We start from the raw sequence: 24,268 nt of genomic DNA, 5'->3' as shown, positions 1-24,268 counted from the left end.
AAATTTTATGCAAATTTGCTGTTCGGTTCGTTGTGCCATTTTAGCAATAAACAAATTGCGACGACCGCAAAAAAGTCGTTGTAAACAAATACACGTTGCCCAGGAACTAAGGCGTTTTATCAATATCTGCTATGATGAGCTACTGATGAGAAGGTCAAGATTTGTTGGTGACGTTTGTATCCTCTAGAGGTCGCCTGAATCTCTCCGCACGAAGATATGAACGTAGATCGGATACGTCAATAAAAACTGCGTGAATGAATATGAACACGACAAAATATATATGTTCGATTGCTCTCTATGTAGGAGATATATATTCTCATATATACCTCATATATATGAGATAACTATATCGGATAAGCAATGAATTGCTAAAATAACATATATCAAATGAAATCCACTTATGTACACGAATTTATATCTAAGGTAGAATAATACAAGTAAACCGAACTGATAATATTGTATAATTTCCGGATAAAGTGATCAGGCGATGTATGGGTAATCATCAAATAGGAAAACTGATAATACAGACATCAATTCGATTAATTTTAACGAAAATACGGAAATATGTCCCTGATGTCATCGAGATTTAGGTCAGTAAAAGAGTGGCTTTTAAAAATCGATTATTGTCTTTATCACCGACATACGCTGAGATGGAAGTAACCATAAAACAAGAGGCGAAATGTATTAGCAGAGTAAATAGGAGTAAAGAGAAATAAAATACCGCTAAATTAGAGAGTAATTATAGTGTATCAAACATCTAAATTATTAAATTTTAACCATGACAATTTGTCTTCTCAAACAAAAGTGGAGCCATAGACATTTTTGAGAAGACAACCCGAGTATTCGTCTATTTTGCCTATTTTCACCTAGTTGAGTGCAGGTGCTTTCGATTTCATTTCTGCTGAGCTTAACCACAAAATTTTTTTTTATTACGAGGACCTGACAGAATTGAGGAAGGTAAAGTGCCACTGTAAGTTAATGTATTAATTAGTGAACTAACCGGTTTAAGCCACTGCTCATTTACCGTTGTCCGCTGTAATTTTGAAATTTAAAACGCATGAATCTGTTCCCGCATTTCAGCAACAATTGTAGAAAAATGGAAATCTGAAAATCCATCATGCTATTCACACACCGTTTTGAATTATCGCACCGAGTAAAGTATTTGGAAGTGAAATAAAGTTTAAGAATGTAATTAAATCTTTTCTCTGATCCGAGTCATAACCTATCCTTTCACATGCCACCAACTTCATTGCAGTCTCTATCGTGATTAATTTCACTGTACAAGACGAGATTTGAAGCGCGCTTGCTTTTTCATGCGTGCGTAAACCATGTCCTCGTGCAGGGAGTATTTAAAAAATCCAAAAGCAGTATAACAAATATCACATTTAACTAGCAAGATAAAAATTGTACAAGTATACCATACTTCACTCACACGTACAAAGTCTTGTTGTGTGAAAAATTTTACTAGAACAGAGTTCATCGTGTTTTAAAAATGTTTGCAATCTATTAATTTTATGGTGTGAATTATGAACGACTAACTAAAATTATAACTTTCTTTATTCTTGATATGGGTGTGTTAATAAGCACAATTACAGCATTAAAGGTAAGTGAAACATTTTTTAAGTAGAGATTACTCTGAAAAAGATAGTTTACCTAGTTTTTACATGGATTATATTATTTAGCTCAACATTTTGAATTCTTATCTAACGTAGTATCAATACTAATATATTAAAATTCGAAAAATCTTTGTTACTTTAAAAAATAATTGAATAATGCTGCTAGAACTCATAATTATATCTAGTTTCTCTTTATTATTCATTTGTTCAAACCATTTTTTGTTGTCATTTATTAATTTATCGCGTGATCGTGTTAATATCCGTGGTCATGATGCTCGTACAATATACCGCCATGGAGTATGTTGATATGGTATTATGTCCTGGTTGGGTAGAAGACAATCACGAGCAGGTAGCTCAAGAATACCGTCGTCGTTTTGATGGTCTTAGGCAAAATATGCCCACACCTAAAACTATTGCTGCGACGGGGTGGAGGTTATGCGACACAGGGAGCACGACCGTGTAAAATCCTGACGGTGGACGTGCAAGAGATATGAGTAAATCTAGGAAATCTTTGAATTTATACTCAGGAAAAAAAATTTTTTTTTTTTGAAGGCACATGAATTTTAATAGGCTTAAATGCTTATTTAGATAATTAATAACAAAGAAATATAAGGGCCCCCAATTTTTTAAAAGACTTATTTCAGAAATTGCACGTCAAAAATTAATTACTGTACTCGTTAAATTTTAATAATATACATAAGCAAAAAATGATTGCTAGAAACGGATAGGGTTATCCTTATGGATTTGGCGTTGCTGATCCAAAGCTGGTATTGTTTTATATCAGGTTCAGAGTTATTTTTATAAAAAAAAGGTAGTTTAGGAATATTCAATAAATCAATGTCGCAAATCTTATGACGCTATGAATCATTTAATTCACAAATTTACAAATACAAGAAAATAAGTATAAAGACATTCGCAACAATATTTTTCTCTAATTACATTAGTCATCAATACAGAAAAACGATTCCTTTTCCTATGTAATAACACTCTGTAAATAACATTTTTATACGTTTGAATCAATTAACTATCTATTTTTATTTAGCATAAATACTAGTTTAATCACAGGTACTGTAATCACAGAAAGTATCTCTTCGCTATTTTTTTTCCATCACATCGTAGAACAAGTTTTTTTATTTGTTTATTTTACAGTATTTTCTTCGAAACATGTTTTTGAATACCTCTTATTTTTTTCGTAACATACATATCCCAGCTAAAGGGTTTCAATGAGTAATGTGAACATGGTGAACTATCGAAACATTCATTGCAAGACAAGTAAATTAAATATAACTTTTTCGATTTTTCTTTACTCCATAGCAGCTGAAAAATTTTGTTTGAGTTCGGTGCTGGTTTCAAATCCTTTTTCACAATCTTATCAATATTTTCCATATCCAATTGTGAAACCAAAAAAATATTAATATTATTTGATTTGGATCGAACTGCTGTTTTGAAATTTTTCGCAGATGTGATATCATTTCCACCTAAAACATATTGGTCACAGAGTCCTTTCACTGACCCACCAATAGCATCAGCGCTACTTTTTCCGTGCCCTGGAGAAGAGAAATTCCACGAAGCAAGATAAAGTCCCATTTTCGAACAGTGATATTGAAATAAGTAGAAGTTTGTTTTATTCTTGTACTGGGTTGTTGGACCGTCGCTGCGAAAATGGATAACTTTCCAATCAGGAACAAGTGTTTCAATGAGTTTGAGAATCGGGCGTAAATGCGCCCAGATAGCTGCTGCGTCGTGTCTTAAACAATCGGAAACTGTAGAGAATGAAATCCTTCTCAGCTCATTAGATGGAAAAATTTTATAATAAATTACACCAGTATGCAATGATACTTGTTTTTTAGACGCACCGAAATGTACAGATTGAATTTCATTAGCATATTTACATACGTAATTCTCAGAAAAGTCCATAACTATTTGAGCTTCACCAGGTTTCAATTGCATTTTATTCTTTTCAAAAAAATTCAGTTGGTGCCATGTATCATAAACATGTTTAAAAAATGGAGCTGTTAATGCATTAATGTCTTCAATCATTTTTGTAATAGTACATTTAACTTTAATTTTAGTTGTAACAGTGACATTGAATATTTTATTTTTTGCACCAATTCTATTTTCTTTTTGAGTGATCCATTTAAAATAATATGAGTCCAGACTATTTTTTACCTCTTTCACTCTCCTATGTCTACAACTTGGACACTCCCTGTACATGCATGCTTTATTATTTGGATCACAAGTTAATGCTTAATGAATGATTGAATGTTTTCAGTCGTTATAATCCTATGGTAGCACAGTTTCTGAAAAATGAATTTGAAATTGGCATGTTTTGTGCATAAACAAGTATCACGAGCTGAAAGCTTTTTGTGCGAAATCCAGAATGGTTTATATTTGAAAAACGTTGCCCTTGAAATATTAAATGTTTCCTCCCTCAGATATTTTTTATGTAAATTTCCTAAACTATCAGCCAAATATCGTTTCCTTTTAATTATTCCACCCCTCTTAATAACATCTTTAATTCCAGGACAAACTGTAGAATTCTCATCTTTTTCTAGAAATTTTCGAATTGCTTCCTTGATTTTCTTTGTCATAGCCTTCTTTTTAGTAGTCGATCGCGAGAAAGTAATGTCTATTCTGTCAGCAAATTTACGTAGAAAGTACCCACTGTTAATTTTTTTCATCCTATTATTAGCAAAATGATATTTTTTAATCAATTTTCCTGAAAGCACTTGCCCATAGATTGACCTTTCACATTCATTTTTCAGTTTGCGTTTATTTTCTATCAATTGTGCTTTTAACACTTCTCCAAACAACAAAGAGTTTCTTATCTCCTTTTTACCTATCTTCTCTATTTCTTTTACTTTTTGTAAGTGAATATCTTCACTTGTATTTTTAGATACAGCTTTATACAATTTATTTTTTGTTCGCTTCAGCTCCATTTTCTGATTTTCGATGACATCAAGGGCATTTGCATAAAGCCTGCGAAGTTTCCTTTCTCTTTTTTTTGCAAAAGCTAATGATTTACTCAAGCTGTGAACTTTCTTTCTATCTCTGTTGCTACTGTATACTCTATTTTTGTCAGTCTCATTCTCGTTCTGCATCTCCGAAGAACTTTCGTCGTTTGATGAAAGAACTGAATCGTTTCCATTTGTAGAAAATTGATGATCATCCATCTCAATAAAATCTGTAGACGTCGTTGTTTTTCCTACTGAACTCACATCACTCAAAGGTTCAAAAATTTTCTTTCTTTTACGACTTTTATGATTGTCAGTGTTCAAACTATCATTTCTCATTTCCCATTCGTCATCGACTTCTTCTGATTCAACTGCTTCCATCGATTTTCGCTTTCTGTAAATGAAGTATGTGGGTGCGATGTTATCACGCAATCGGGCACTCTTCCGTAGACTAGAGTGAAAACTGTCATTAGTGACTTCTGTGGGCGTTGTAGATGAACGCGAAGCATCAGCCACGAAACTGTTTGAGCTGGCACCTTGCATATCCCTATAAAATTCACATACACAAATTCACATCACATCTAAACATAATCGAATAATTGTAAAGCTTGTAAACGTTTTTAACTATGTTGCCTACCGAGTACGTAGTTGTGTATTCAACTGTTTGTTTCTATTAAACTCTTCTAGTTTCAGTGTTTTCTTAGCTTTCTTCTCAGCAGCAATTTGTCGCTTTTGTCGCATTGCAAGTCTTTTTGATGCGGCTTTATCAATCTTCGGTGATTCCATGTTTTAGCACTCAATTCACATTCACAAATTTAATCACGAAAACACCGAATCTAATACCTCACCATCAATGACATTTCATCGATCTGAAATACTATTCTAAATGTGAAATTACCACATTCTCACGCATGTACATAGTTGGATTACACGTTGATAAGCCTGCAGCAAACCTCTAGAGTTATAGATAGACTTATCATGTTTTTTTCCTTGAATTAGCACGATAAATAATTTAATTCGTGGTTGAATGAATATTATAGAAATTTTCACTACTTGTTCAGCCTATATCCTGAACGTTTATACGAATCTAAACGTAAGTCATACCAGAACTGTTTATCTTTTACTAAAAATAAAAGAGCTGTTGAGTACAAGCGCGTTCGATAAGAACCTGCCGTGTGCTACTCAAAAATGAAAATTTTAAAGGCGAGGGGCGCGGGAATAAGGAAACTTTGGATTAGCGTAACTTTTGAATGGAAGGTGGCACACCTTAGCGCCAAACGTAATTGAGTTCCGTTATTCAAACACAACAGAGTAATATTAGTTGCAATACCTTTTCTCAAAACTTATTTCGGCAAAATTATAAATTGTTGCAATTATCAAATTTTATGAAAAAGTAGTTCCTTATGAATTTTCATTTTTATTTCGTTATTCGTGAAAGGCACACTATTCTAACATATACAGCCTTAAAGTAGATGTCAATGAGATCCTAAAAAAAAATTTTCGTGTTGATTCGTGAAGACTTATCCATTTAATGAAGTTAATAAATTAGACATCACCACTACTTCTCTTATACATTATTTAAAAAATCGAACTTTACGAATATTTTACGGGTCGGCTATCGAGTATAATTGAAAAAACTATGTAGGACCCTGTTTTGTATCCTTAATTTATTATGAATCCGTTGTTACATATATACAAAAGGTTTTAGTTAATAGTTTTTGTACCCAGATCCTCGAAAATCAAAGGTTCTGAAGATTCACTCATATACTTGATGCTGTTCACGATCCAGTAATCAAAGCTTTTGACCGGGACCCAACTAACAGCTTGCGCAACATTGCCCGTAAAATACAGGAAAATTTTGGTATGAGATGCTCGTACAACATGGCACAGCGTATCATGAAAGACGACGGATAACATTCTTACCATTATAGGCGTGTTCAGAACCTTGGTAAATTTTGATATTTTTATTGAGTCATCGCACATTCACACGTGCGCATTTCACCCACATTCACAAAACACATACACACTCACACGCACACACTCATATACATATACACATGCTACATTGTTAGTACTCCGTTTACACGCATTTAAATATAATTAAAGTTGATAGCGATGCTAAACGACGTGTAGCCTATAGTAGATGGTTGTTGGATGAAATTAAAACCCATGAGTGTATCTTGAACAAAATTTCATGGACGGATGAGTCGACTTATGGAAGATTCGAATATTCAATCAACATAATGAACACTCGTGGGATTACGAAAATCCTAATATGATCCGACAAGGTAAAATCTCCTTAACTATAACTTTTTTATTTTTAAAGAATGTTATATACATACAGACAAAGATATGCAACACACACACACATACATAAAACACCCCTGTAATATACGAATACACATGCATGCAATAAACGCACACACACACATTATACAATACGCTCATACACACGTACATACTTAATACATATACACGTACGCACGCACCTGTGGGTATGCACACAGATACGAATACAGTATATTCAATCTCACACACATAAACTCTCGCACGCTACTCGCACACATAACACGTAACATACCATCCAATTTGTGAGTGTTATAATTGGTATCATGGGAATTGGGTACATATCTATCCTGGACGCTGGAATGGTCGTAATGGTCTAATTGAATGGCCAGCAAGATCCCCAGATTGTAATCTTTGTGATTTCTTGTTGTAGGGATTTTCAAAGAAGAAAATTGACCATGGCGATGTACCTTCTTAAAATCGATGAATTGCGTCTACGAATAGAGGACTTCGCCGATCATCTCAATCCAGACCTCATCGAGAGATCAACGCGAAACGTCAGGCTTAGCACTACGCTATATATATTCAAAAGAATGACGAACATTTCCAGCAATGTTTAGATGGAGAAAATGGCAACGATGACGATAACAATGATGACGACGACGACAATTGTCGAATTGTCAGGACTTTTTTGAATAATCAGTACGGTAACAGATGGATTGGTCGAGGTGGTCCGGTTGAATGGCCTGCTTGCTCACCCGAGCTTACATCACCAGATTTTTACTTATGGGGGGTACTTAAAAAATGCCGTTTTTGCGGAAAGGCCCACCACAAGATTAGACATGATGGACAGAATTCGTCGAGCTTGCGATGCCATTCCAAGGCAAACTTTGCTAAACACCGTTCGACACTTCCAAAGGCGTTTGACTGTGTGCCTGGAAGCAAATGGTCGTAATTTCGAACATTTGCTTCGAGGCTAGATAAACACATAAGTGAGAGGCGAAGGGACTCACTTAAATCAAGCACCTCGAACAGTGAGAGGCACGGAGACTCACTTAAATCAAGCACCCTGAACAGTGAGAGGCACGGGACTCACTTAAATCAAGCACCCCGAACAGTGAGAGGCGAAGGGACTCACTTTAATTAAGCACCCTGAACAGTGAGAGGCACGGGGACTCGCTTAAATCAAGCACCCTGAACAGTGAGAAGCACGGGGACTCAGTTAAATCAAGCATCCCGAACAGTGAGAGGCATGGGGGCTCACTCAAGCACCCCAAAAGAAACAGTCCTTACTACGTCCACGTCGTTGTTCCTGGGTAGTTCTAAACGTAAGGTTGACACATTTACAACAGAAGCTTCATTGATCATGAAGTTTCCGTTAAACAAACATCATACATGGGATAGAGATGTGTGGGACTGGGGGATGTCTGGTGTAACAGTTTAGCATGTGAGGCTATGAAGAGAATGGGGTTCGGATATGCAAGTTCGATTTTTGTTTACTAGGATGTGAAAGTTTTGGGTGTATGGGTTTCTGTTTTAAATCAACGATCAATTTGAACCACTTAAGCCTGTGACTCGTGGAAAAACGACTTAAAATGGATTTTTCGGAGTTTGACAGTGATTTGACCTTGAAATGACCGTGAGTAAAATGTCTCAATATGGTTTTGAACGTGAAATTTTCCGCTCTTTCCGAATCCGGGGTCAAAAATAGGTGTTCCTATTCAAAAAAACCACTTGACCTTGAAATAACCTTTAAGGTCAAGTTCAAGGTCAAATTTGATAGAACCATTGTTGGCCCCTTTCGTCCCCTACAACTTTTGTCTGAACCATTTTTTCCTATCTGTCTTGGAATTCGAAAAATCCAGGTGTAGCGATTAAAATGGGTCACCCTGTATATATATATTTGTCATATAATTATCTCACTTGTATGGCAGCCAAAGGTAAATTAGAGAGAGCGCTAATAGAGGGCGAGCTAGAGAGAGAGAGAGAGAATTCGGGAGGCCGGCGCGACGCGCGCGAGTAGGAGAGTGGGGCAGGAGAAAGCCCTGCGATAAGAACTCTCTCTTGTACCGGCGACTTCGAAGCACGTGGACGTGTGACGAGCGGATATACATGCTTGCGACCTTTTGTGATCTGCGACTATTTCCTTGGTGTTTCTGGCGAGTACGCGAGTGCCCACTCGGTGTGAGATTTGGTGCCGAGATTGCCCTGTGTTTTGCCGAGCTAATTCCAGCGACTATGCGTGCGAGCCTTCAAAGTCGCCCGCCTTTTGACCGCATTCGAGTTGCGTACTGCGCGTCCTCGCGGACCACGTGCGAGGCCGAGAACACCGTCTCCAGGGCTGACTCCGAGACGTCATTGTAAGTACCACCTCGAATACGTGTCTCTCTCGCTAGCTTTTCGCCGCTCTCTCTCCCGCTTACGCTGCGTACTAACTTTGTACTATTCTCTGTAGTAAACTCAATTTTTACCTATCGTAAACAATCCCGTTCCGTCCGGCTTTCGCACCTGAATTTCGTGATCGCTCCAAAGCGCCCATAGGACTACACGACGCTCTCTGCGGGCCAAGGTAACAGACGCTGCACCACGACGTTCCTGTTGCTGGTGGGTTAGGCTTTGCGCAGCCTATTACGAGGCCCACACCGAGCTGTTTCTAATTCCCTCGTAAATTATATAACGAGTGACCCGCGCTGGGTCAAAACCCCGTTATAATGTATATGTAAATAATTGTTGTGTTTATTGTTATAAGTAATTGTTTTGTGTTAATTTTTATAAATAATTGCTGTGTTTGTTCTTATAAGTAATTGTTCGTCTGTGTTTGTTGTTATTAATAATTGTTCTGTGTTCTACTCAAATTTTCTGTACATTTTTTGTTGTTAATCAAAAATTTGTTATAAATAGAAAAAAATTGTTTTTGTTTCCCTCCAAAAAGTTGTAAAAAGTTGTTGAAAAATCATAAAAAATTGTAAAAAAGTCGTGGAGAACTCACAGAATCATAGAAAATTCATAAAAGTCTATTTTAAATAAATAAAACTTTTCTTATTTGTAGTGTATACTACGAAAAAATGTGCTCCATGCTAGGAGCTGCAATAAATGCGAAGATATTGTTTCTTTTGTTATTTTTGTTTTATTAAGAATTTTATGTTCATGTTTATTATTGATAAAATAGAAAATCTTTATGAAACAAATGGTTTTTGGTATTTGCTAGTTTTTATTACGTCGTAAATTATCGCATAATCGCATATCACATAATCGGGTTAACACAAGCCTATACCTTACTTCTAACATCTTTTCCTCGTCATTCACTTTTTGGTTGGCCAACTCTGGAACACAGGAAAAGGAAGAATAATGTTTATTATATTATTTTATAAGATATCAATTTTTACCCAGTACTCCGTCGTGACTCTCTTTAGAAATGGCCAGCGTACTGACTTTTCCGATTGGTGTCATACGACGAAGCTCTTTCTTTTTTATCAAGAGTTGTGTGTGTGTGTGTGTGTGTGTGTATGTGTGTGAGTATCAATTTGGTTACCAATTTTTGGCTGTTGTTTTGATATTTTGCGATTATATTGTCAGATTCAATTTGGACAACATAAACCGCGGAGCCATCGCAAAGCCATACCTATAATGATAATATATTCCATCAAATAATAAATATTATTTTGTTATTATCAGTTAAATGGGTAAGTGTGTGCATGAATGTATGTTTGCCTAAGTGTATGTGCAAGTCTGCGTGGCGGTGTATACGCGTGTGTATGAGCTTGCAATCGTGCGTGAACGTGTAGAATCTTGTAAGCGTGCGAAAATGAGCGGGCGAGCCTGTGCATCTGTCAGAGCTGTACATGTATATTTTTGATGTATGTTCGTATGTATATGCTTACGCCATAGTACCTTGCCGTTTCCGAGTTCCACTCCAGCAAACTCCTTCATTAATATACTATTTAAGAATATCTCCCCGTTAGTATTACTTTTTTAATAATATATCTATGAGATTCATGCGCATGTGAGCTTACGCGGGTGCGTGGATATTTGTGAGCTTGCAAGCTTGTGTGTTCTACGTATTATACACGAGTGTGTTTGTATTTACTTACCGTTCAATGCCACCAGATCGATGTCCAGCCATTTTCACCTGAATTTTGCTTTATATTTTTTACCGATGCTTCTCACGTTCTTTGACGTTACAACACTATATTCTGTTAGGTCACATGACTTCCACAACACGAAGGAGAACATGTTGATGCAAGTAAATGTAGTACACTAACCGTTAGTCTTCGTTTTGACAATTAGTTATGATAAATAATGTGAAGTTACGTTGCTTGTAATTTATTAGTCTTTTACATAGAATTCGAAATTTTATTAATGTATGACGAGAGTGGTCAGTAGCCTATTTCTCATCGGTCCTTCTGCCTCTCTTCTTTTTTCTCGGCCAGGCTCAGTGGTCATCATAGGACCCACCTTTTTTTTCATGCGCCTAATACTGTACCTCTTTTTTTTAGCCGCCATAAATCGCCAGGCTCGGCCGAGATAGCCTAAGGAAAACGAGAAGAGACACTGTTGCTGAAGAAGAAGAGAGAGAGAGAAAGAGAGAGAGAGAGTGCGCTTGAGCACGCACTATACGGATATAGGCATGCGGGCAATGCGCGCCTAAAAACTGGGCTAAGTAGGGATAGTCCACGAGGCTGTGCAGGAGTATTGCGTTGCGTCACTCAGCATCAGCTAGTAATCCAGGTTAGTCGACCAAGAAAATTAGCTCACACTTCCGGTTATCTCGGTGGTTTTCCTGCGATAAGAGGTTTGTCTGTCTTCCATTCTGCGTGGCCCCGTGCCCTCACCGTCCGTCATCGTGAGCACCACCTACGCACGCAGTATCATCAGCAGTGAGAAACTTGACGATCGGCCTGTTCTGCCATTGTCACCTTCACCTCATGGAGATCATCGAGGAGGAAATAAAAGATCAGGTCATCTCTTTCCCAGTTTTTCTCTCTCTCACAGTGATGTGCAGCCGCGTGAACGTGTAGGTAGCCTGGTGATCACTCGCCGACTACCTTTGTTTGACTCTTTATCGGTATTTATATTTGCGTGATTTACTATATAGTTAAGTAACCAGGCGTTCACTTGCCAGCTATTTCATGCGGATTTTTATATTAGAATAAGTCGTGTTTGTTGTTTAATTAGCGTATATAATGTAATATGTGTTCAATTGATAAGTTTAGTTTTGATTAGTTTAAGCGCTCAGTTGATTGTAGTGTAAGAAAAGGTTTTGTCATTTTGAAACTATTAATTGTGGTTTATTTACTCGCTTACTTTTCGATTGCATGTAGAGCGAAAGCACCTCTCTTTCCTCCCCCTTTAATAATAGGTATCAGCCTGTCAAATCTGTTACAAATGTTTCTATTATTTTCTCGTATTTACTCATTATGCTACATTGATATTTATTTTACTCGGCTTTTTTCATGGATTTTTGTTAAAATTAAACATAGTACATTTTATGTAAACATTGAACCGATTTATTTTTGTCAATTGTCCTTATTAACTCAGCTGTATCAAGAATAAAAGTTGTAATGTTAGTTAGTCGCTAACAATTTACACCATAGAATTGATACGATGAACACATTTTTTAAACGCGACGGACTCTATTCTAGTAAAATTTTTCACACAAGACTTCATACGCGTGAATGAAGTATATTACGCTATACTTGTACGATTTTCATGTTTCCACTTTAATGTGATATTGGTTAGCAGTACTGCTCTTGTATTTATTCAATACTATGTGTCGAGGACTTGATTTACATATGTTTGAGAAAGCAAGGTCGCATCAAATCTCGCCTCATACAGTAGAAAAAATGATTTCACCCTCGTACTCAAATCACTTTCTTGCACTAATACGGAAATATACTATATCGTATTACAAGATTGTTCTGAAATAAATTTTATAATATTCTTGTATTATGTAATAGACTATTTTACTATCTGCAAGAAAATAAGCAGTGCAAAAATGCATGTACACACGTTTACGTTTAGAGGGAGAGAGAGTTACGTAGATCATCAAGAGAACGGAAAATTATTATGTTTTAAATCGAAAAATTGTTTTAAACCATTTTTATAATCATTAGAAAATAACAAAAGAAAAAAATATCGTATTTTTCCAAATTGTCTATGAATAGCATAGTTTGTTTTACGATACGCAGCATAGTTTTTTATAAACGCTTGTATTTTCGAGTTACTTAGTAATATAAATAATTCATTATTATAATTCCTCGATTGATGTCGAATAAAATAATTCATGTAAATTCAAGTAATTACTGAATCACTGAAAATTGCAGTTAGTAAGCGAAATTCATAATGCGCATAAATGTAGTTGAGCACCGTTTTCAGTCGATTGCGGCGCGCGCGTGTTAGCCCTCTCGTCGTTCAGCGCTCGCCAAGCCGCGTTCTACTGTTTAAATCAATCGGCTGATTGGCTGCTCTTTAAAATTGATTTTCTTATTACCTAATTATTAAAAAATTTTTTAAATAATTTCATCTTTAATAATTTTTCAAGATGAATCTAGTGATATAAGTTTCATTGAATATTTCAGAATCACCGTGTATTATAATGGACATTGTAATAATGGTCATAATTATAAACAACAGGTTATTTTTATAATATTTTGAGGAGATTCCTAAAATATCGTTAAAATAATCTAAACATGAGATAGGATAGAGTGTGGAAAGCTTATGACTAAAGGCACTACAAGTTATTATTGCAGCTTTTTCAATACAAAACTTTAAATAATATTTATTATTATTATACAAGAACGAATACGAATTACGAAATAAATTTTGTAATACTTAATACTGTTCCACCTCTTCATTGTATAGCATTTTGCGAAATGAAAATACTTTTAATATATATTATTATTTAAAAAAATTATTTGAATAAGTAATTTAAACCAATCTGTTACAGAGTAAAATTATCGGCAGTATTTACGTTGACTCGAGAAGTTAATATATTAGATTCGAAAGATGAAGCTAATCTTAATGTCCTGCAAAGGCCAGAATTAGGTATTACATTCACTAAATTGCACTGTTGGAAACTGACGGATTATGAAAAATGTGTTTTCCTAGATGCAGATACTCTTGTAAGTAAAAAAAAGATATAAATGACTTATGCTTACAGAAATAAATAAAAAATTATTGATTTTTTCATCTAGGTAATTAACAACTCTGACGATTTGTTTATTTACGAGGAATTTTCAGCGGCACCAGATGTTGGCTGGCCAGATTGTTTTAACTCGGGAGTGTTTGTATTCAAACCATCTGAGAAGACATTTAATGATTTGATAAAATTTGCTTCAGTTCAAAGATCATTCGATGGTGCTGATCAGGGTTTATTAAATATGTATTTTGACGATTGGGCGCATAAGGATATATCAAAACATCTGCCTTTCATATACAATACATGTACTACTGCAACTTATTCATACTTTTCTGCGTTTCTACAGTATGTTATTTTTTTAATTTTTCATAATTAGTTATACATTATTCCAAATTGTATCATATTTTATTACGTAAAATTCATAAATATATAGACGTTTCTCAAGATTATGCAACCAACTATAGCTATTGCCGAAAGATACGTCATATTTTGAGAAAGATTTGTGATGTAATAATTTTATACCTATGTTTATATTATGTAATAATTTTATGTAATAATTATTTTATTTTATTTGTGATGTAATTATTTTATCGATTACATATACAGGGTGAGTCATTTTAATTTCCCCAGTCTAATAACTTTTGAAACAAGCAAATTACGCAAAAATGTTTCAGACCAAAGTTGTAGGGGTTCAAGGGGGACATCTAGGGGTGACTTTGAAATTGACCTTGAGCTTGACCTTGACGGCTTTCTCAAGGTCAAGTCTATTTTTTATTGGGAACCCCTATTTCTGACCTCGGAATCGGAAAGAGCGGGAAATTTTACATCCAGATAACATCTTTTAACATGGGTCAAAATAAACCCTTAAGGTCATGCTAAGGTCAAAACTATCCTGGAACAAGAATCGAACAATGTAAGCAAAATACGAAAAAATGACTCAGAAAAAAGTTGTAGGAGTTCAAGGGGGACGTCTAGGGGTGACTTTGAAATTGACCTTGAGCTTGACCTTGACGGCTTTCTCAAGGTCAAGTCTATTTTTTTATTGGGAACCCTTATTTCTGACCTCGGAATCGGAAAGAGCAGGAAATTTTACAGGATTTAAATTTTTTAAATTTTAAAATTTTTTAAATTTAATTTTTTTAAATTTTACGGGACTATTCTTGTTTCCGTTCCCTATCCTTTTTTATTTTTCACCGGACTGTATGATTATTATTAATAAATTTCAAATATTGGAAGTTGTTGCTAATAATTTGCTATTACAAGTCTATTAAATTAATGAAACTATTTCAGTATCAATCTGATGTTCTGCAAAGAAATAAGAGTAAAAGTTAAATACATAAGGATAAATTTCATGTTCAATGAAGAATCTATTACATTTGGAAGTCGTTTAGAAAGTAATCGCAATACGTTCAGTCGTGATTTCAATTTTGAAAAAGCTTTAAATATTACTTTTGTTTTAACCATGCTTGTGTTCATTGTATCACTATCATTATTTCTTCATATTTGAATAAGAGACCTTTCTTATTGCCATCGATCATATGAAATCTAATTTGGACAATATTGCCTCTGCTTTCAGTAATATTTAATTTATATCATCTTTCTATGATCTTTGCCTTTGTTGATTTGTATTGAGGTTTTTTGAAAAAATCTTTTAAATATGGCTGATTTTACCCCAACAGAGATAGTTGATATGATTTGGATTTTAGGAGAATGTAGAGGTAATTACCGTGAAGCGTCAAGGTTGTATCGAATTCGATACCCACAAAGGTGCCATCCTGATCACCGTACCATTCATCGTCTTGAAGAAAGAGCTCGACAAGGGCATCTACGAAGAAGTCGACCAAGACATGAGTATGATGATAGAGATGCTAGGGTTTTGGTTGTCTTAGGATTGTTTCACCTAAATCCTCATATCAGCAGCCGACAAATAGAGAGAGAAACAGGAATACCTCAGAGAACCGTTATTAGAATTTTAAGAAGTAATAGATATCATCCGTATCATATTACCTTAACGCAAGCATTAAACGCTAATGATATGAGAAAAACAGAGTAAATTTCTGTCGGTGGGCTCTACAGATGATTTTGCAGGATCCGAATTTTTTTAATTATGTCCTTTTTTCTGATGAAGCTACGTTTCATAGTACTGGCCAATTGAATCGTCACAACAGTCATTATTGGCCTGATCAGAATCCTCACTGGTACAGACCAGTCGATAATCAACATCGTTGGAGTGTAAATGTATGGTGTGGAATAGTTAATGGTCATCTCATCGGGCCATTCTTTTTTGAAGAAAACGTCAACGGCAATGCTATTTTAGAACTTTTAAGGGATCATCTCCCACTTTTACTTGAAGACGTAGATCTTGAGACTAGACGTCGAATGTGGATACAACTGGATGGTGCAGGACCGCATTTCGCTTTAATTGTACGAGAGTTTTTAAATAGAAATTTCCAACAAAGGTGGATTGGAAAAGGTGGTCCAGTTGCTTGGCCTGCACGATCACCGGACTTAACTTCCCCAGATTTCTTCCTTTGGGGATACTTAAAAAATACTGTGTTCGCCGAAGCGCCCACAACAAGGGAGAATATGATAGAAAGGATTAGAGTTGCATGTAGACAAATCTCTAGAGATATCTTACTGCGCACTATTGAAAGCTTCGAACAGAGGCTCAGGCAATGCATCGACGTAAATGGTAATAATTTCGAGCAAAACCGATAGGAAATAAGTTTATTCTAGTTTCATCACGAATTGTGAGAGGCAAGGGGACTCACATTAATAAAGCACCCCAAATCGTGAGAGGCAAGGGGATTCACGTTAATAAAGCACCCCGAATCGTGAGAGGCAAGGGGACTCACGTTAATAAAGCACCCCAGAGGGAACATAATCCTATTACGTCCACGTCGTTGTTCCTGGGTAGTGCTAAAGATAGGAAGTTTATGATCTTAAACATCAGCATCGTTAGTACATGGCCAGTCCCTTATTCTTTAGAAGTTTATTTAACAACGGTCATATGCGATAAAAGCTTCGCCTCGAAATGTAACAAAAATAAGAGAATTTGACCTTTGCTTCACATTGAGAATAGAAGTACGACAAAGGTCTTCGATGCTCGTTAAACCTTTTGATGTTTGAAAGCGGCTTCAATTTCTTAAGTAAAAACTGAAATATTGTTTATGTTCTTATGAAAAAAAACTAAATAGATACTTGAACGTAAAATTTCCCGCTCTTTCCGATCCTGAGATCAGAAATAAGGGTTTCCATTAAAAAAATAGAAATGACCTTGAGAAAACCGTCAAGGTCAAGCTCAAGGTCAATTTCAAAGTCACCCCTAGACGTCCCCCTTGAACTCCTACAACTTTTTTCTGAAACATTTTTGCGTAATTTGCTTGTTTCAAAAGTTATTAGACTGGGGAAATTAAAATGACTCACCCTGTATAGAAGAGGTCGTGAATATAGATTAATGCTCTACTTAATATCTTAAAGCTTTCTAACTGTATAGCTTAGTTTTGGCATTATTAATAAGCAGTTTCCAAGAGTCAACCACCTGATGTTAAAAAAAATTAATTTTTACTTCGACTTCTGATCGTAGCAAGATCAGTCGACTAACTTCAAAACATTAAAGAAAGCTATTACTAGGAACAGAATAGCAATAAATTTCCTACGATGCTACGCGTATAAGTGTACTATAGTTCATAATAGTGCATCCTGAAGCAGAGAAATGACTATAATGAATTGAAAAAGTATATTGTTAAGATTATTGATAGTTGACAGTAACTACTCCGTGATAATATCCCGCGTTATCAAATATTATTTACTTCTGATTCTACATCTAATGTGTTAATATAGATCAACTAATTTAACAATACGCTTAATTATGAAATGTAATAAATAAATTCATTACTTCTGCTAGAATAATGATTCAAGGCTACTAAACCGACAATCGGTAGATGCTATGAATTTAGAATTAGCAGAATCTTTTATATTTTATATTTTATTGCTTATGTTCTAACAAATGATATAAAATCTTCGTTAAATAATATATCTATTTTCGTTAGAATTCAATAAGTTCAAAACTCTGCTTCTAAATTACGAATTTTCCCGAGGAAAAAGTTCAGAATAAACGGTTTTGTAACTCCTGATTACGATTTAGGCAAAAACAGTATAACAGAATCATATAAATGATCTTTCAACTAATCTATCAAGAAGTTGTGAAATTCATAAAAATAAATATTTGAAACGATTTCATAGGCTAACACTTTTTAGAATCAAAGATGCGAAATAGTGCATCCGAAGACATTTGGTGTGTTGAATTAGAGCTCAAAATTGCTTCATACCCTAGGTTTTTGAGATATTCTTATCGAAAAGGGTAAAAAACACTGTTTTTTTTTACAGTTTTTGGGCTTTCCTTCTATCGCGAATTTTTATTTTATTCTTAATCTGGAAACTGAATTGGAAACAACACAGCTTGCACTTTAAAAAGCACTATTTAATTTTTTTAAATCGATTATTACAACTAGAGATATCGTTCATTAGGAAGTAGAAAATTTATGTTTTAGATAATATACCAGAAAAAAATTTTCAGGAAATGAAATAACAAAACAAAAATTCATTTTCCACTTCTAAATCACAAATTTGACGAATCATGATAAGAGAGAGAAAGTAATCGAGTGGAGATAATTTAAAATGTATTTTTTTGCTGATTTATTATGAGGTAGGTATATTACAAAATTTACACTTTCTTGTTTAACCATGTTTTAGAGCGCTTTAAATTTTCACTCTTGGTTACGTCGTTTCTTTAAAGTCGTAGGCAGTGATTAAGTCGGAACATTCTTTTAACATAGTGCGTGCAGTGTTTATTTAAATCTTTCGAGCAGAAGTTCTATTTTTGAAATTCTAGAATTTTACTTGGACTTGAATTAGTAATGCTCATTGATGGAAATTGCTTAATGATCTAGAAAGGAGCTTTGAACATGTTCTTATTAATGACTTTTGACTAAAGGTATTATGTTATATGTCTGGTTTTTAACGGAATCTACTGTCTACGTTTAAAATAAATGTGTACAATGCTTCTCTTAATCTAATCGCTTACAGGATGTTTTTGCGTATTCTAAGCGTTACACTAATATTCAATCACGAATATGAGTTCAGTAGCTAGAAGGAGGTTGTACAATAATAGTTATAAATTTCTTTATTGGCTGACTTTATTCAGCAAAAATCTAAACGTTTAATGAAAGGCTTGGCATAGGCATAAAAAACTTTAGTTGTAGATAAGAAAAAAGCTCATGTCAAACATATTATACGTCTACATACTTCTGTCAGATAATTCGATTAATGAGGAAAATTATAAGACATTTTTTGCCACAATTAGTGCTCGAGCGAGAAGGCGATTAACAGTGCCGGTCTAAACATGGCATCTCTACAATACTTTTTGCGAGAATGAACCACAATAAGTAAGACTATAAAGCGCATGCATTGGGTTTTTTTCAAGTGACGGCGCGCACGTGTTGTGAATGGGTCCCAGTCTAGCCAGCCCTGGTCATAAAAACTGCAGTCTCTCTTAAAACACATCTCGCAACTCTACAAGAGAGTGAGTGAAAGAGAGAGAAAGAGAGAGAGAGAGAGAGAGGACAAAAGGAGAGAAAAAGTTGGCTACAGGCATAGGGTAAACACAAGTGTACCAGACAGACTTCTCAATATTTAAAATTAATGTAGATTGAAATTTTAAATGTACTTGTTAAATCAAATTTTACTGCGTTACAAAAGTTCATAGTAATATTTCTTACATGAAAAGAAGAACATCGATTTAAATTTGACCTTGAACTTGACCTTCAAGATTATTTCATGGTCAAAGTGTTTTTTTTAAATGGTAACCCCTATTTTTGTCATCGGATTTGGAAAGAGTGGGAAATTTTACGTCCAAAATGGTATTCAGGAAATTTTTTTCATGACCTTGAGAAGGGAATTTCAAGGTTAAATGCTACAAAATCCTATGATTGCTATTTGCTAGCCTTTTCTCATGAATATCATCCCCAATAATACAACGAGCTTGAAAATGTTGACCTTGAAAAGGTTTTCCTTACTTTTAGCGTTACCCAGAAACAACGACGTGGACGTAGTAAGGTTTGTTTCCTTTGGCGTGCTTGTTTCATGTGATTCCCCTTGCCTCTCACTAACTTCGAAGCAAGTGTTCGAAATGACAACCATGTGCTTCAAGACACATTGTGAAACGCCTTTGAAAATGGCGAACGGTGTTCAACAAAGTTTGCCTCGGAATAGCAGCGCATGGTCGACGAATCCTGTCCTGCTCATCTGCTCTTGTAGAGGGTTGTTGCTCAAAAACAGCATTTTTTAAGTACCCCCATAAATAAAAATCTGATGATGAATGATCAGGTGAGCAAGTAGGCCAGTTAACCGGAAGTCCTCGCCCGATCCATCTGATACCATAGTACTCATTCAAAAAAGCCCTTACGATAAGAGCAAAATGTGGTGTTGTGCCATCCTGCTGGAACCACATTCTTCGGTGCATTTCTAAGTCAACATCATCCAGCAATCCATTTGGTTAATTTATCTTTTATTGTAAAAATAATTAGAATAAGTACTATAAATATATACTTCTTTGAGTTTATCCACATGTTTTCCAGTTATAATAAACATTAGATTAATTAGTTTACAATTGCGCTGAAATCCGAATAACAGGGATATCATTATAGAAGCGTGAATGGGCCGGGGTACCTGAAAAGCTGAGTGCCGCCCGAGTCTAAGGCCACTCGGCTGTTTACAAGGCTTAAACACGGGGTAAATTCGCCTCCCGTGAATTGCCACCTATTATTTAGTTTTAAGCAGATGTTTATGTTTTGAAAGAAAATAGAAGGAAACAGTTTTCTTTTGTTTTTAATTAAATTATAGGCTTTGCAACGCCCGTTTTTAATGAAAATAAACTGGAAAAATTTATATGAATTCCTATTATATCTCTTTATAGTGAAAAATTTTATTTTTTTACATAATCGATAAAAAGAGAAAATTATATTTAATCTTTATCTTACATGACTCTACTTTTAACTCATTTGTCTTTATACCAATTTTTTGATAGAGTGCTGCACACTTACTAATATAAGCTTTTATAAAATTTGATACAATTTAGAAGGAACAGTTTTTTAACATTTTTTATTTGTTAAAGTCTGAACAGTAATGATAATTATCAAAAAATGTTTGAAACATAGGGACTTGTTACACCAGCCACAACGTATAATTGCAGCATTTTGGCAGCCTTCGCTTCAGCATTTTGAACTATAAGAATCTCCGAAACTGAAATCAAGCGGATTATCAATTGTTTCCGGTTTTTCTTCGAGATATCCACTTTTAAACCAAAAATATTTAAAAAGATTTAAATATCTTGGTGACGAAAATTGGTTATGAACCAATCACTGTAGCCTAATAATATTATTTCTCGAATCTAAATTCATATCGTAATCCATTAAAATAACGTTATCTGAAAAACGTCGAACAAAGTTTTTCCACATTCGAAATCCGTATACATCTAATGGTTGGATTTTTCCTGTAGTTCCAGTTGGAATTTTCATAACGATCTTATTTTCTGGTCTAGTTTTTTCAATTACTTTTTCGTAGTGACCACTCCAAGAATCTAGCAACAATATACTAGTAGGACTAACATTTTGATGAAAAATGTTCTTCAATCATATTTTAAAAAGATCTGCAATAAAAAAATTTGTTCAACATTTTTCTACCATCATTCTGTTATTTTTAAATTTTATTTAATTATTACTTACCTGAAGTTAATTTTCCAGATTTAGTTCTTCTACGTATACATTGAGGTTTGAACAATTTCGATTCTACAATCACTTGAAACTGGCCAGATTATTCTTTTAAAATTAAAAAGAGAGGTGACAAAAGTTTTCCTTCACCTGATATTAGGGGTTGTATAGTATAGCTGTGTGTCGTTGATGATACCGATTGTACTAGATATTGAATCTGACTTTCGCCTTCTACCACAAGTGTCCTTCCGGAGTGAATTTCCAATTGGAATTCACTTTGATCTGTATTATATGTATTATGAATTCGAACTTCTTGAATACCTTTCTTTATATTAGTAACAAATGTAAGAGCTTGTTTCTCTAGTTTTGCACTACTTTCGAATGTATTTCGGGTAACGAATTTGTTAATTTTTCTTAATACAATTCTGTGAGCAATTTTAAATCTTCATAACCAGTGTTTTGAAGCTTTGAACCTAAAATCTTCAAACTCTAGATCCTTTTTCGCGTGTAATGCCCAACAACGTAAATCTTGAATATGCACAATAAAACCAGCGTCAACAGCAGATTTAAAATTTTGTAATACATAATCATAAATTCGGGCAATTTTTGCTCTGTATATGTATACCACTTTGGTTCACTGTAAGTTCAACGCCAAAGCTGACTAATAGAAGATACCTTTGAATTTACTTTTCACACTCTCAAGACTCACATTTTTTATTTTCTCACTTCACCAATAATTCATTGCTCTTTCTTTATAATCAAAAAATACATATCCTCTATATTCTTAACCTTGATTTGTTTGAAATTCTACAGGAATAAGAAAATGATGCATTATATCGTCCTCGATAATTTGCGCATGAAGATCCTTGTATTCCTCCTGGAAATCTAACGTTTCTTCTGAAATTATTTCTACATCGTGAAATTCGTCCATCGAATCTATTAAAATATTTTTTATGTTTTTCGCTAACTGATTTTCTTGATAAGTAGTTGGGCTATTAATCGGTAATTCCAATGTTTGAAAGTATGCCAGCAATAAATTGATTACGTTTAAAGGATTAACTCTCATTGTGAATACTGCAATTGCATTAATTACTTTTGTGAATAGACTGTGTTAATGGAATGAAAAATAAACATTCGGAATTTCTTACCTTTTCGATAAAACAGAAATTAAGAATAAATTATTTTATGAATTAAAATGTTAAAATATTGAAGAAATTAGTTAACTCCCCGAATTACGTCCGTCTAGTAAAGATATGGAATTCAAACTGATATCTTATGTTTACAAAAACTTGTACGATATATATAGGACAGACAACACATTTCATTTGATAGTATTTTTATCTTGTGTTCTTAATTGTAAGTATTCTCAATTCTCACTTTCATGAATAAAATTGAAAAATTTAATAACATCATTTCATTTGGTTCAGTTTTGATATTTCTTTTCCATATGTTAAATTAAATTTAATAATTGAAAGACCTTAATCTTTTGTACACAAACGTTTTGTCACACTATAATATTCAACATTACTAATAAACAAACGAATGTTATTTCCTTCATTATTATTCCATTATTATTATAATTATTCAAAATTACAACGGTAGCCGATTCGATCAATCGATACGTTCGCGATTCGGTAGCACTCACGATGCTAGAGCGTCTAAGAGAGAGGGAGTGCGCGAGAATTCAAAGTTTCAGTTAAGCTTCAGCTGTTGCTTGTGAGAGAGCACCGCCAAATTATTTTCCACTGCTTTCGCTGTTTTACTATAAAAAGTTTTTTTCTGGGATTTTTGATAAGTGCGCGAGTGATTATAAGAGACAATCACAGCAGCAGCAAACGAGCAGCAGCGTTAAGAGCAGCAACAGCCAGTTCGCAGCGAGGAGAACCGGCGCAACCTTTCCAGGGAGGAAAGTAAGTAAACCAGAGGGGCCGCAACTCAGAGGGGTATCAGTTCACTGAGTTGAAGCGTGTGAGTTGAGGTGTGTGCATGTTCAACTCACCCCCCACCCCCTTACTGATCGGCCCGTGCGTTGTCGACTCACCTCCCTCCCCTCTTCCTACTGAGTTATACCGGTGCGTTCTACGCACTCCTCCCCCCCCCCCCCCCCCCCCCTACTAAGTTGATCTGATGTGGCGGGCGTTCTTCCCCCTCTCCCTGCTCTGCTGTGCGTGTGTTCTACGAACTCCCCCCCCTCTGCACTTCTCCCTTCCTCCTTCTCCTTCTCTCCCCTCGTGATCTGGTGTATTTTCGATGCGCGCGCGCGCGTTCTGCGTTACGCGTTTTGATTTTTTATTAAGTGTGTGTGTTAAATTTTTAGATTTATCGGAAAAAAAACGGACGGATCGGGGGATCGAACGCGCGTCCTCCGGATCCGCAGGCCGATGCTCTACCGCTAGAGCTACAGCCACTGTTACTACGGGCAATACCGTATTATGTATACTAGCTACACGATTGAAATGTGGGGGGGGGGCGACGGCGGCGGCGCCGGCGGCTGCTGGTGGGGAA

The 24,268-nt window shown here is 35.1% G+C and overlaps 1 protein-coding gene across 9 annotated transcripts in view; it reads left to right on the top strand.

Moving 5' to 3' along the window:
• The window catches only part of LOC131663661 (glycogenin-1), an 895,804-nt gene that overhangs the window by 515,140 nt on the left and 356,396 nt on the right, over positions 1 to 24,268 (top strand). For all 9 annotated transcript variants that reach the window (XM_058934184.1, XM_058934188.1, XM_058934187.1 and 6 more), the window contains 2 exons: positions 13,803 to 13,977; positions 14,050 to 14,339. In XM_058934184.1, coding sequence (XP_058790167.1) covers positions 13,803 to 13,977; positions 14,050 to 14,339 — 465 coding nt within the window. The remainder of the gene's footprint in view (positions 1 to 13,802; positions 13,978 to 14,049; positions 14,340 to 24,268) is intronic.

The sequence above is a fragment of the Phymastichus coffea genome, unplaced genomic scaffold (genome assembly GCF_024137745.1).
Source record: "Phymastichus coffea isolate CEN01 unplaced genomic scaffold, Cenicafe_Pcof_1.1 PCOF00037, whole genome shotgun sequence".
NCBI classification, from domain to species: Eukaryota; Metazoa; Arthropoda; class Insecta; order Hymenoptera; family Eulophidae; genus Phymastichus; species Phymastichus coffea.
Note: the sequence above shows the minus strand (reverse complement) of the source record. Positions and strands in the feature narration are given on the sequence as shown.